This window comes from Salvelinus sp. IW2-2015, linkage group LG4q.2 (assembly GCF_002910315.2).
Source record: "Salvelinus sp. IW2-2015 linkage group LG4q.2, ASM291031v2, whole genome shotgun sequence".
NCBI lineage: Eukaryota > Metazoa > Chordata > Actinopteri > Salmoniformes > Salmonidae > Salvelinus > Salvelinus sp. IW2-2015.
Genome location: NC_036843.1, coordinates 629,084 through 644,278, shown reverse-complemented (window position 1 = coordinate 644,278; position 15,195 = coordinate 629,084). Strand labels below are relative to the sequence as shown.

The 15,195-nt window shown below is 44.0% G+C and overlaps 1 protein-coding gene across 1 annotated transcript; it reads right to left on the bottom strand.

Moving 5' to 3' along the window:
* Positions 1–871: 871 nt before the first annotated feature.
* Positions 872–2,674, bottom strand: LOC111963008 (left-right determination factor 2-like). Its single transcript, XM_023986229.2, has 4 exons — positions 2,397–2,674; positions 1,924–2,167; positions 1,564–1,803; positions 872–1,367 (listed from the first exon to the last, which is right to left on the bottom strand). The coding sequence occupies exons 1-4, from the start codon at positions 2,662–2,664 to the stop codon at positions 1,046–1,048; spliced, it is 1,074 nt and encodes a 357-aa protein (XP_023841997.1). The 5' UTR covers positions 2,665–2,674; the 3' UTR covers positions 872–1,045.
* Between the last annotated feature and the right edge of the window lie 12,521 nt (positions 2,675–15,195).

Here is a 15,195-nt window from a genome sequence, read left to right as displayed (position 1 = left end):
GTAAGTAGTTGCTAATTACAGAAAATGTAAAAGTTGTCCATGATGAGATTTAAACATGCAACCTTTGCGTTGCAAGACATTTGCATTATATTATACACCGTGGGCTTGGTGTAGTGTGTGTCTGTAGCAAGGAGRTTGGGTAGCCAGGCAAACGCTGAACACCATGGAGATTAGATTAAGATTAGAGTAAAATACCTCACACTTTACACTGACTGGGGCTCTAATGGGGGACGAGATGAGGACAGCGAACTGACATTGGTTTTGTCTCGTGGTCATAAATGGTAGAGTGGACTGGATGTCTGGCAAATCAGTCATGCCATTTTWAAATAAAACTAATTTGACATAGTTCAAAACTCCTTCCGTGCATTTGCATAAGAATCAACCCTGTTGAGTGTGTCATGGTGGATCTCCAAAGGCGCGCCATTCGTGCGTAATTGGTGACGTTTAGCTTGGCCACACTGGTCGTCAATGGATGCAGTGCTGTAGATTCTGAGACTGGAACTAAGTAAATAAATCCACAAATCAAACACTGATCGGAAGCCCCGTGATGAGGARGTGTTACCATAACAAAGGACTGGGCTAGTGGTGAGGCTCTAATGATATAGGAAATTGGTGTSACAATCACATCTGTAGTGATCTCAGTTCGATTGTGTTTTCGTTTATTCACACTCCCTCGCTCTCCCTCAGAAGACAAACCCATAGACAACAGATGAACCAATGAAGTGACACTGTGTAAAGGATTTGTGGAAGAAAAATACATGTYTTAATATACTTTGAAAATGTGCAATTAATTCATATTTTTAATCTTGTCATATGAAGAGTATAAATGCATTAATGGYCAACATAAATTAGGCTACGTATTTACATTTAAAGTGCTCAAAAAACAAGTGATCGGCTAATATAACCTTTGTCTCAAATATTCACACCAACAAGAGATCTCCTTTTCAGCCTATAGTAATTTAAGTTTGAAGGGAAAAAAAGTACTGTGCGTCACGAGTCGCACTCGCATCTCTCAGTCTCTCTGGATTGCGCTCATTCCTCATTCTCAAACAGATACATTGTCCATTGTACATCTGCACTTCTCCACAATCATGTTGGGAAACTCGGCCACTTCAATCTCAGTGTAGTCTCCTTTTTTCACCAGGTACATTATAGGTAGCGGCGCGTTCTCCGTAGCCGCGCACCGCCGTTCTCCGTAGCCATAATGACGCTTTGGCTGCTTGCATCCCCCTGCGCATCGGAAGGACTGGTAGCCCGCAGGTTCGATGACCCAGTATTGAGTCCAAGTTAGCTCCCGGAAGTTGATGAAGTGGTCTTCTCTGCAGCATATGCCGTTCGGCTTGCTGGACTGGCAGTCACCACGGGAACTGGACGAAGAGAAATGGTCAGATTATTACACGTTTGACACACATATAGAGSGTTCTCAAATAATGTATACGCAAATGTCATACTGTGACATAGCAGCCAGGCCCATATGTGTGTAGCCTATATGCTTAAAATGTGTCCACTGTCCAACCAAAGTTCTAAACATTGCCATTAGCCTAGCTATTAAATGCCACCTACCCATATTCCTCCAGGTTCAAGGTGTAAAAAAGAAGCTCAGGCTTTCCCGTGCTCTGGTCAGAGGGGTCCTGCGCGGTAAAGCGTATACTCTTGGCCATCTGGGCTGCGTAGCTTCCCGGTCTCTCCCCCTCGACCCGCAGCTCCAGGCGCAGCGGCACCTCGCGACGTCCCTTCGACCAGTAGTGTACGGCCTGCGTCACATCAAAACCCTTCCACCCGGTCTCGTAGATTGGCACCAACCTATTGAAAGAGGACAACCGTACAAATGAATCACAATAGTACTTTAACTAGCATGCTAATTAATTAGTATTACGCTAATTAAAAGTAGGCTGTTGAATGATGTGCGGTAACGGTGCTGACCTTGAGTCTACCAGTGAGGAGCGGTTGGCGCCGTTCTCTAGAACCTCCACCCAGTAGACGCTGACCCGTGCGTTGTTGTCCTGCTTTTGACTCTTTCTCCCGGCCAGGTGAAGTTTATGAGGGGCGTTCTGGTAGAGTCTGAGCTCCGCCATGGTCACCTCGCTGTTGGCTGGGACCCTGGCCTCCATGTCGAAAACCAACCGCTCTCTGGTGGCGTCAGAGTAAAGAATCTCCCCCGATATATCTGTTATGTAGAATATAACAGGACACCGTCCGCATGTGGACAATTGGACAGCAGTGCGTAATTTGGAATCCAAACAGAACCAAACTGAGAATTACGCATTGGTGTTAACAATAGTATAGCTAATGGTAAATAAAATATAATAATGGAAAATAAAACTGAAAATCAGTCAGTCTTTGAAACTGTCATATTCTCAGTCTTAGAAACTGTCATAGTTGCCATTGCTGTTTACCTGCGTTCCCGGAATACCCCCTGAGGATTCCTGCTAGGCTGGGCAGAGAGCGGCGTCTCCTCTCGTGGTGCAGCTTCAGCAGGGCCAGGTACTTGTTTCTGATGTGGCTAGGAACGACTAGGTTTTCCAAGTCCCTTTTATGGATCCTTGGGAGTTCCTTCAGTCCAAGCCTCTGAAGCATAGCCTCTTTCAGGTTCTCCTGATTGAAGCTGTGCGTTAGAGACAGTATCGCACAGGCGCACAGCAGCCAAATTGAGAAATATGCCATTTCTGAAAGAGTTGAGAGTTAAACCCTGTTGCGATGGAGGAGGACAAGGACTGACCACCTTTATATATAGTAGTCCCGCTGTGACATCCCGACGGACGTGTACAAAGGGGTGGGGACCAACATCAATGACAGTGGACGTGCAGGAGAGCTTCAAAGTAACGCCCTATTTAAGGACTAATAGACTCTGCCTGATACCTACCTCAACCCCCACCTCCACCCACTCACCTATCACACCCATCATCACCACATCGACCAGTAAAGATGGGACTCGCACATGAAATAAAAACACACATTTCGTTTTTAATGACCCCATTTTCATCTGAAACATGGCTGGATTAGACACCAATAGATTAGCAGATAGAGGAGTGCTTTATACTGGTAATTAATGACGTGATAATCTCTCTCTAATGGACATCTAAGCGGTTTCACCCTCAGTGTCATTCAGTCCAAACATCGTTGATAGGCTTCCAGTATGTCAATTCTTGAATTGATTAACAATCGAAACAGTTTGAGCCTAAACTTTTTTCATAATTTATCAAATAGAACTAGGTCTGGGATGATGATGATGATCTAGTTTTCATGATCTAATATTGTTCTAATTGGAGCACTAGTCTTGCTTGATCAAAAGGCATACATAGATGGACATCACTGACAGACAGACAAACAGACAGATATTTTCCTCTCACTCATTAACAACTGGCCCCTCAACCCTGTGTAGATTTAGAATGGCACCCCGTGGACAGATTCTCATATTAGTGTAATTAAGTTTGTCAAGTATGTGTATAACATTATTAGTGTGTGGAGGTATGTCTATCCTTCTCTGCCTGAGTCTATGGTGGTCCCCCTGTGTATGTGTGTGTCAGGTCAAACAGACTGGTGTGTATTGGGAGCCGAGCTCCCACAGGGGACAGATGAATAATCCAGTGTGTGCTCTGCTCTGGGATGTGGATTGTAAAGGGCTCTTCACATGGACCTGATTATGTGTCTCTAATGCAGGAGCTGGCTGGGTCTTTTTCTGTCACATACACACACAAACACTACAGTGGCTGAGGCAACGGGTTCCTCCATAGAGTCCCAGTGTGGAGTGTGTATTGGGACTGGAGTGTGGCAGGTGGTCTTGGGATGACAGACAGTGTGCCCGCAGACAGCATACACGCAGACAACACACAGGAATGGCTGATTGACAGATCAACAGCTGACAGGCAGAGGACAGACACATACACACACACGAAACGTGATGCCAGATCAACAGTAGTCAGACAGCTAAACAGATGTGCTCCCTGTGCTGTGTGTGTTAATCATCATGTTATTAGCGGRCTCTTTTTGGCAGGGCAGGCCTGCTGGGTCCTCATTTTCATAGATGTAGTAGACGGACAGATATTCAACYAAAGAGATGAAAGATTCAGACAAATTCATGTCTTAGATTTCAGTTGTTTCCTGATGAGGGGGAGTAGTAGCCTGGTCCCAGATCTGTTTGTGCTCTTGCCAATTCCATTGCTGTCATTGTCAAGCCAACCATTTTTTTTATTCACCACATTGGAGTTGGGAATAGTGCAGCAAAAATTACATTTGTGCAAAACTTCAAATATTAATTGGTTGCCTATTTAATGTAACGCTCACATAGGACATATAAAAGAAACCCTACAAAGTTAGAGACACATTTGGCGCCCATTGTGCCAAGACAAAATGCCTGTATTATTGCTCTGGGTATGCCTAACCTAAATGTAAAACCTTGCGTTATTTTTTACTTCATTAGATAGTGCCATTTGTAAGGGGTGACGCCAGGGGTGTCATGCACATAGGGGGCACAGGGGCACGTTCCCTCTCAGATTTGTCAATTAAAAATAAATCCCTCTGTAATAGTACTAGTCACTTAGCAATTTTATGACGTTGGCTTTAGCTAGCCCAGATAGGTTCCTAATCTCCCAACCTCATAACTAGCTACCAAGAAGCCATTTCAGGCTATCAATCTAGTTAGAGTAGCTAGCTTGTCTAACTATTTGAGAAAAGCAAGCAATAACTAAATGTACTGAATAAGACTCACATTCCTTTTAATCTTTAACCCAGATTTTAGCAAAGATGCAGAGCAGCATATTTCGTTTCTTATTTTACAGACAGCTTAAGATGTATGCTTAGATATGCAGAAAAATCAAAATATTTTTTACAAAGCATAAATATTTTGGCTTTAGATACCTGAAACAGCATTTTCCTGCTATTTGAAAAATGCAACATTTTCACATTTACGTACAGAGGGAAATGTTCCCCCCGGTAGACCAACCCCCAGCCATCCACACATACTTTGTGCCCCTCAGAWTTTTGGGGTATATGACGCCCCTGGGTGATGCTGATCCCATGTTCACACATTCTACCGACCGGCAAGCTTTGATTTTGCGAGAACAGTCGGCATTGACAATACACCATATCGATAAGGGGTTGGAGACGGGTTGTGAGAGGGACGAGTCGCCCCTCCTACCCTGACTGTTGACAGAAGCTCTTCGGGTGAAAGTAAACAGACATCTTGATCCACTTAATCAGAAATCAGCAAGTCTTCCCCAATCAACAGGTTTTAATGAAGGACTATAGATTAGCATTACAAAATAGGACAACAGAAACGAAGACACAGCCAAGCCTTTCATTTACTGCAGCTATTAATGTGCTGCTATTGTTGTAATGGTGATCATTTTCTGTAATCAAAGTTATAGCAGGCCTACATGTGTTGTGATAAAGGTATTGTAGCCTTAGCTGATCAAAATATGTTCGTGTTTATGATGAGTTCTAAGTGGATTAAGAAAAAGATATGAAGCATAAATCAATATCCTATTAAAGAAATTAAATTAAGCCTTTTAAATAAGAAGCCTCATTTAAAATGACTTAAATCTAGTAAAATATGTAATTATTCTTATCGCAATAACTTTTCCATAGGCTTGTCAGTGACACCTCGAACCAAGTGTAAATTATTCTYCAAATGTRTSGCCTACTTTTACAACCTTTGATTTCCACCAAAAACCTTGTGTAAATTTATTAAAATGACTTAAATCTTGTGAAATATGTCATTTTATTGTTATCGCAATACCCTTTCTAATTGATTGTCAGAGAGACCTTACTCAAACATTTCTGGCCTACTTTTACATCCTTTGACTTCCACAAAAAACCTTGTGTGAATGTATTACAATTCCTTAGATCTAGTAAAAACATTATTCATTTGCAGGTTGAAATGTGTTCAATATCCACTGAAATAGCTAGCACGTTTCCTAGATAGACAGTAGTTGCCTTGGTAAGGCCAGGAAAACAACCTCTCACTCAACYTCAACAAAACAAAGGTGATGATCGTGGACTTCGGAAAACAGCAGAGGGAGCACCCCCTTATCCACATCGACGGGACAGCAGTGGAGAAGGTGGAAAGTTTTAAGTTCCTCGGCGTACACATCACTGACAAACTGAAATGGTCCACCCACATAGACAGTGTGGTGAAGAAGGCGCAGCAGCGCCTCTTCAACCTCAGGAGGCTGAAGAAATTTAGCTTGTCACCTAAAACCCTCACAAACTTTTACAGATGCACAATTGAGAACATCCTGTTGGGCTGTATCACCGCCTGGTATGGCAACTGCACCGCCCACAACTGCAGGGCTCTCCAGAGGGTGGTGCYGTCTGCACAACCCATCACCGGGGGGCAAACTACCTGCCCTCCAGGACACCTACAGCACCCAATGTCACAGGAAGGACAACCACCTGAGCCACTGTCGTTTATCCCGCTACCATCCAGAAGGCGAGGTCAGTACAGGTGCATCAAAGCTGGGACCGAGAGACTGAAAAATAGCTTCGATCTTAAGGCCATCAGACTMTTAAACAGCCATCACTAACACAGAGAGGCTGCTGCCTACATACAGACTTGGAATCATTGGCCACTCTAACAAATGGATCACTAGTCACTTTATTAATGCCACTTTAATAATGATGCTTACATATCTTGCATTACTCATCCCATATGTACATACTGTATTTTATATAATCTATTGCATCTTGCCTATGCCGCTCGGTCATTGCTCATCCATATATGTATATGAACATATTCTTATTCCATCCCTTAGATTTGTGTGTATTAGGTAGTTGTTGTGGAATTGTTAGATTACTTGTTAGATATTGCTGCACTGTCGGTACTAAAAGCACAAGCATTTTGCTACACTCGCAATAACATTTGCTAAGGAAGAAACCTAGAGAGGAATCAGGCTCTGAGGGGTGGCCATTCCTCTTCTGGCTGTGCCAGGTGGAGATTATAACAGAACATGACCAAGATGTTCAAACGTTCATAGATGACCAGCAGGGTTGGATAATAATAATCACAGTGGTTGTAGAGGGTGCAACAGGTCAGCACCTCAGGAGTAAATGTCAGTTGGCTTTTCATAGCCGATCATTCAGAGTTAGAGACAGCAGGTGCGGTAGAGAGAGAGAGAGAATAACAGTAGGTCTGGGACAAGGTAGCACATCCGGTGAACAGGTCAGGGTTCCATAGCCACAGGCAGAACGGTTGAAACTGCAGCACAACCAGGTGGACTGGGGACAGCAAGGAGTCATCAGGCCAGGTAGTCCTGAGGCATGGTCCTAGGGCTCAGGTCCTCTGAGAGAAGAGAGAGAGAAATAGAAAGAAAGAGAATTAGAAGGAGCATACTTAAATTCACACAGGACACTGGATAAGACAGGAMAAATACTCCAGATATAACAGACTGACCCTAGCCGCCCGGCACAAACTATTGCAGCATAATTACTGGAGGCTGAGACAGGATCATGGCTACTAATAATGCAACGATTGATTTATACAGACTAGTTACATTTTAGGTTTTGACGTTATTATACCATGTGGGTGTTGGGAAGAAAACAACAATTTTGACATTTATGGTCTGTTTACGTATATTTTAGAGGCTATTTACAGTATACAGAAAGTGTGTATAACCCTGTATGAACTATATTTATAATTTTATYTTAACAATAATTKTATTACACAATTTCTGATATACTCTATATAGTAAACATAAAAACAGCAACATTCACACATGACAGATACAAATGCTTACAAGGTGTGTATATGTATGTATATATATATACACTACCGTTCAAAAGTTTGGGGTCACTTAGAAATGTCCTTGTTTTTGAAAGAAAAGCAACAGTTTTTGTCCATTAAAGTAACGTCAAATTGATCAGAAATACAGTGTTGGACATTGTTAATGTTGTAAATGACTATTGTAGCTGGAAATGGCKGATTTTTTATGGAATATCTACATAGGTGTACAGAGGCCCATTATCAGTAACCATCACTCCTGTGTTCCAATGGCATGTTGTGTTAGCTAATCCAAGTTCGTKATTTTAAAAGGCTAATTGATCATTAGAAAACRCTTTTGCCATTATGTTAGCACAGCTGAAAACTMTTGTGCTGATTTAAAGAAGCAATAAKACTGGCCTTTAGACTAGTTGAGTATCTGGAGCATCAGCATTTGTGGGTTCGATACAGGCTRAAAATGACCAGAAACAAAGCACTTTCTTCTGAAACTCGTCAGTCTATTCTTGTTCTGAGAAATGAAGGCTATTCCATGCGAGAAATTGCCAAGAAACTGAAGATCTCGTATAACGCTGTGTACTACTCCCTTCAGAGAACTGCGCAAACTGGCTCTAACCAGAATAGGAAGAGGAGTGGAAGGCCCCAGTGCACAACTGAGCAAGAGGACAAGTACATTAGAGAGTCTAGTCTGAGAAACAGATGCCTCACAAGTCCTCAACCTGCAAAACACCAGTCTAAACGTCAACAGTGAAGAGGCGACTCCGGGATGCTGGCCTTCTAGGCAGAGTTGCAAAGAAAAAGCCATATCTCAGACTGGCCAATAAAAATAAAAGATTAAGATGGGCAAAAGAACACAGACACTGGWCKGAGGAAGATTGGAAAAAAGTGTTATGGACAGACTAATCTAAGTTTGAGGAGTTCGGATCACAAAGAAGAACAATCGTGAGACGCAGAAAAAATGAAAAGATGCTGGAGGAGTGCTTGATGCCATCTGTCAAGCATGGTGGAGGCACTGTGATGGTCTGGGGGTTCTTTGGTGGTGGTAAATTGGGAGATTTGTACAGGGTAAAAGGAATCTTGAAGAAGGAAGGCTATCACTCAATTTTGCAACAGTATGCTATACCCTGTGGACGGCGCTTAATCGGAGCCAATTTCTCCTACAACAGGACAATGACCCAAAGCACACCTCCAAACTAAGAATGTTTCAAGATGGCGTAGCAGTGCAGACGTTGTTTGTCGTTCTCCTGTGTAAATTTGGTATTTTTTGTATTTTTTGTATATTTTTCAATATATTTTCAATCTATTTTTCCATTTTTAAATTAAATATACCTGCTAATTAGCTACTAGCTATTTAGTCAAAGTTAGCCACTGCTAGCGGCCTTTACCTTTAGCACAGACACCAGCCGCTTTTAGCCTGGATAATACTTGCCAGCCTGCCAGTCTGCACAGGGCGTTATCAACCCTGAGCATATCGGACTGTTTTTCTCCACTACAACACCGGATTCCTGCCGTAAGCCKTGGACCATTACTCCTGYTCATCGCAGCTAGCTAGCTGCCACCGAGTGGCCCAGCCCCGAAGCTAGRCTTGAGCCAGGCCCATCTCCCGGCCTGCTCAGTGGACCCTATGATCACTCGGCTACACAGCTGATGCCTCACGGACTCTTCACTAACACGACTAGAATCCACTACACCACRGGATTCTTGCCGTAAGCTCTGGACCTTTGCATCGGATCATCGCTGCTAGCTAGCTGCTACAGAGTGGCTATATTGGCTAACGCCCTTGTCCCGAAGCTAGCACCAGTTAGCCGCGAGCCAGGCACATCTCCCGTCTAGCAAACGAAATTACTCCAGCTACAATACCTCTTTTGCCAACTGGCCTGGACCCTTTGTTGACACAGAGCTCCGCCGTTCCATCACGACTGGTCTGCCGACATAATTCCATCCGTTGTGCCCTCAACCGGCCTTTGCCGGACGTCGGAGCAGATGCTTCTACTAGCCCCGGCCTGCTAACTTTTTTTTGAACGCCGTGTCTCCCGCTTGCTAGCCTAGTAACGACTACCTAGCAGCTTCCCTGTTTCATCTATTGCTGTTCACTGGACCCTATGATCACTTGGCTACATAGCTGATGCCTGCTGGACTGTTCATTAATCACGGTACTCCATTTTAAAAAGAAATGTTTTTATCTGTCGGCCCCAGCCTCGAACTCAGGCCCTGTGTGTAGTTAACTGACCCTCTCTGCCCATTCATCGCCATTTTATCTGTTGTTATTGTCTTAGCTGATTAGCTGTTGTTGTCTTACCTGTTGTTGTCTTAGCTAGCTCTCCCAATCAACACCTGTGATTGCTTTATGCCTCGCTTTATGTCTCTCTCTAATTTCAACATACCTTGTATATTGTTGTTTGGGATAGTTATCATTGTTTTAGTTCACTGCGGAGCCCCTAGTCCCACTCAACATGCCTCAGATACCTCTTTTGTCCCACCTCCCACACATGCGGTGACCTCACCCAGCATAACTAGTGCGTCCAGAGATGTAACCTCTCTTATCGTCACTCAATGCCTAGGTTTACCTCCACTGTACCGGCACCCTACCATACCCCTGTCTGTACAGTATGCTCTGAATCTATCCTACCACGCCCAGAAATCTGCTTCTTTTATTCTTTGTCCCCAACGCATTAGACGACCAGTTTTGATAGCCTTTAGCCGTACCCTCATCCTACTCCTCCTCTGTTCCTCGGGTGATGTGGAGGTTAACCCAGGCCCTGCCTGTCCCCAGGCGCTCTCATTTGTTGACTTCTGTAACCGTAAAAGTCTTGGTTTCATGCATGTTAACATCAGAAGCCTCCTCCCTAAGTTTGTTTTACTCACTGCTTTAGCACACTCCACCAACCCTGATGTCCTTGCCATGTCTGAATCCTGGCTTAGGAAGGCCACCAAAATTCTGAGATTTCTATCCCCAACTACAACATTTTCCGTCAAGATAGAACTGCCAATGGGGGAGGAGTTAGCCTGCAAAGTTCTGTCATACTTTCCAGGTCTATGCCCAAACAGTTCGAGCTTCTAATTTAAAAAATGTATCTCTCCAGAAATAAGTCTCTCACTGTTGCCGCCTGTTATAGACCCCCCTCAGCTCCCAGCTGTGCCCTGGACACCATATGTGAATTGATTGCCCCTCATCTCTCTTCAGAGTTCGTTCTGTTAGGTGACCTAAACTGGGATATACTTAACACCCCGGCAGTCCTACAATCTAAGCTAGATGCCCTCAATCTCACACAAATTATCAAGGAACCCACAGGTACAACCCTAAATCCGTAAACATGGGCACCCTCATAGATATTATCCTGACCAACTTTCCCTCCAAATACCTCTGCTGTTTTCAATCAGGATCTCAGCGATCACTGCCTTATTGCCTGCATCCGCTATGGGTCCGCGGTCAAACGACCACCCCTCATCACTGTCAAACYCTCCCTAAAACACTTCTGCGAGCAGGCCTTTCTAATCGACCTGGCCCAGGTATCCTGGAAGGATATTGACCTCATCCCGTCAGTAGAGGATGCCCGGTCATTCTTTAAAAGTAATTTCCTCACCATCTTAAATAAGCATGCCCCTTTAAAAAAATGTAGAACTAAGAACAGATATAGCCCTTGGTTCACGCCAGACCTGACTGCCCTTGACCAGCACAAACACATCCTGTGGCAGACTGCACTAGCATCGAATAGTCCCAGCGAAATGCAACTTTTCAGGAAAGTCAGGAACCAATACACGCAGTCAGTTAGGAAAGCAAAGGCTATCTTTTTCAAACAGAAATTTGCATCCTGTCGCTCCAACTRCAAAAAGTTTTGGGACACTGTAAAGTCCATGGAGAATATGAGCACCTCCTCCCAGCTGCCCACTGCACTGAGGATAGGAAACACTGTCACCACCGATAAATCCATGATAATCGAGAATTTCAATAAGCATTTCTCTACGGCTGGTCAAGCTTTCCTCCTGGCTACCCCAACCCCGGCCAACAGCTCTGCACCCCCCGCAGCTACTTTCCCCAGCTTCTCCTTCACCCAAATCCAGATAGCATATGTTCTGAAAGAGCTGCAAAACCTGGACCCGTACAAATCAGCTGGGCTAGACAATCTGGACCCTCTCTTTCTAAAATTATCCGCCGCCATTGATGCAACCTCTATTACCAGTCTGTTCAACCTCTCTTTTGTATCATCCGAGATTCCTAAAGATTGGAAAGCTGCCGCATTCATCCCCCTCTTCAAAGGGGTGACACTCTAGACCCAAACTGTTACAGACCTATATCCATCCTGRCTTGCCTTTCTAAAGTCTTCGAAAGCCAAACAGATAACTGACCATTTCGAATCCCACCGTACCTTCTCCGCTGTGCAATCCGGTTTCCGAGCTGGTCACGGGTGCACCTCAGCCACGCTCAAGGCACTAAACGATATTATAACCGCCATCGATAAAAGGTTGTACTGTGCAGCCGTCTTCATTGACCTGGCCAAGGCTTTCGACTCTGTCAATCACCGTATTCTTATCGGCAGACTCAACAGCCTTGGTTTCTCAAATGACTGCCTCGCCTGGTTCACCAACTACATKTCAGACAGAGTTCAGTGTGTCAAATCGGAGSTCCTGTTGTCCAGACATCTGGCAGTCTCTATGGGGGTACCACAGGGTTCAATTCTCGGGCCAACTCTTTTCTCTGTATATATCAACAATGTCGCTCTTGCTGCTGGTGATTCCCTGATCCACCTCTATGCAGACAACGCCATTCTGTATACATCTGGCCCTTCTTTGGACACTGTGTTAACAAACCTCCAAACGAGCTTCAATGCCACACAACACTCCTTCCGTGGTCTCCAACTGCTCTTAAACACTAGTAAAACTAAATGCATGCTTTTCAACCGATTGCTGCCCGCACCCACCTTCCGACTAGCATCACTACTCTGGACGGTTCTGACTACAAATACCTAGGTGTCTGGCTAGACTGTAAACTCTCCTTCCAGACTCATATTAAACATCTCCAATCCAAAATTAAATCTAGAATCGGCTTCCTATTTCGCAACAAAGCCTCCTTCACTCACGCTGCCAAACATACCCTCGTAAAACTGACTATCCTACCGATCCTTGACTTCGGCGATGTCATTTACAAAATAGCTTCCAACACTCTACTCCGCAAACTGCAAAGTAGAGTGTTCAGTCTATCACAGTGCCATCCATTTTGTCACCAAAGCCCCATATACCACCCACCACTNAGCCACGCTCAAGGCACTAAACGATATCATAACCGCCATCGATAAAAGGTTGTACTGTGCAGCCGTCTTCATTGACCTGGCCAAGGCTTTCGACTCTGTCAATCACCGTATTCTTATCGGCAGACTCAACAGCCTTGGTTTCTCAAATGACTGCCTCGCCTGGTTCACCAACTACATCTCAGACAGAGTTCAGTGTGTCAAATCGGAGGTCCTGTTGTCCAGACATCTGGCAGTCTCTATGGGGGTACCACAGGGTTCAATTCTCGGGCCAACTCTTTTCTCTGTATATATCAACAATGTCGCTCTTGCTGCTGGTGATTCCCTGATCCACCTCTATGCAGACAACGCCATTCTGTATACATCTGGCCCTTCTTTGGACACTGTGTTAACAAACCTCCAAACGAGCTTCAATGCCACACAACACTCCTTCCGTGGTCTCCAACTGCTCTTAAACACTAGTAAAACTAAATGCATGCTTTTCAACCGATTGCTGCCCGCACCCACCTTCCGACTAGCATCACTACTCTGGACGGTTCTGACTACAAATACCTAGGTGTCTGGCTAGACTGTAAACTCTCCTTCCAGACTCATATTAAACATCTCCAATCCAAAATTAAATCTAGAATCGGCTTCCTATTTCGCAACAAAGCCTCCTTCACTCACGCTGCCAAACATACCCTCGTAAAACTGACTATCCTACCGATCCTTGACTTCGGCGATGTCATTTACAAAATAGCTTCCAACACTCTACTCCGCAAACTGCAAAGTAGAGTGTTCAGTCTATCACAGTGCCATCCYTTTTGTCACCAAAGCCCCATATACCACCCACCACTGCGACCTGTATGCTCTCGTCAGCTGGCCCTTGCTACATATTCGTCGCCAGACCCACTGYCTCCAGGTCATCTATAAGTCTTTACTAGGTAAAGCTCCGCCTTATCTCAGCTCACTGGTCATATACCTGCTGGCGCTCCAGCAGGTATATCTCACTGGTCATCCCCAAAGCCAACACCTCCTTTGGCCGCCTTTCCTTACAGTTCTCTGCTGCCAATGACTGGAATGAATTGCAAAAATCGCTGTAGTTGGAGACTTATATCTCCCTCACTAACTTTAAGCATCAGCTTTCCGAGCAGCTTACCGATCGCTGCAGCTGTACATAGCCCATCTGTAAATAGCCCATCCAATCTACCTACCTCATCCCGATATTGTTTTTATTTACTTTTTTGCTCTTTTGCACACCAGTATTTCTCCTTGCACATCATCATCTGCACATCTATCACTCCAGTGTTAATTTGCTAAATTGTAATTTCTTTGCTACTATGGCCTATTTATTGCCGTACCTCCTCACGCCATTTGCACACACTGTATATAGACTTTTTCTATTGTGTTATTATTGACTGTACGTTTGTTTATTCCATGTGTAACTCTGTGCTGTTGTTTGTGTTGCACTGCTTTGCTTTATCTTGGCCAGGTCACAGTTGTAAATGAGAACTTGTTCTCAACTGGCCTACCTGGTTAAATAAAGGTTGAAATAAAAATAAAAAATAAAAATGCAAGAACTATTTAGGGAAGAAGCAGTTAGCTGGTATTCTGTCTATAATGGAGTGGGCAGAACAGTCACCGGATTTCAACCCGATTGAGCTGTTGTGGGAGCAGCTTGACCGTATGGTATGAAAGAAGTGCCCATCAAGCCAATCCAACTTGTGGGAGGTGCTTCAGAAAGCATGGGGTGAAATCTCTTCAGATTACCTCGACAAATTGACAACTAGAATGCCAAAGGTCTGCATGGCTGTAATAGCTGCAAATTGAGGATTCTTTGATGAAAGAAAAGTTTGAAAGACACAATTATTATTTCAATTAAATCATGTCAATGTCTTCACTATATTTCCTATTAATTTTGCAACTCATTTTCGTATGTTTTTATAGAAAACAAGGACATTTCTAAGTGACCTCAAACTTTTGAACGTTAGTGTGTGTCTGTGTATATATATATATATAATATAACAAGAGACTTTTAATTTTTTTTCTACAAAATATAGAAATGTGCCTTTTCCACATATGTAGGCCCTGGTATTGTGCWGGAGATAATGAAAATMAGTTTGAGAAGTGGTGGAATTGCCCTAAAATAGAGCTCACTGTCAGGGTTGAAAAGATGAGTGGTGGCTTACCCTCCATTGTGCATGTGACTGCCTGCACTCTCCCTTACCCAGGCTGACATGACCACGGCCAAACCAT

Coding starts and splice junctions, on each gene's coding strand:
- LOC111963008 (XM_023986229.2), bottom strand. CDS start 2,664: ATGGCATATTTCTCAATTTGGCTGCTGTGCGCCTGTGCGATACTGTCT. Junction 1,804..1,923: donor TCCTCACTGGTAGACTCAAG/GTCAGCACCGTT, acceptor CTCTTTCAATAG/GTTGGTGCCAATCTACGAGA. Junction 1,368..1,563: donor TTGAACCTGGAGGAATATGG/GTAGGTGGCATT, acceptor CTCTTCGTCCAG/TTCCCGTGGTGACTGCCAGT.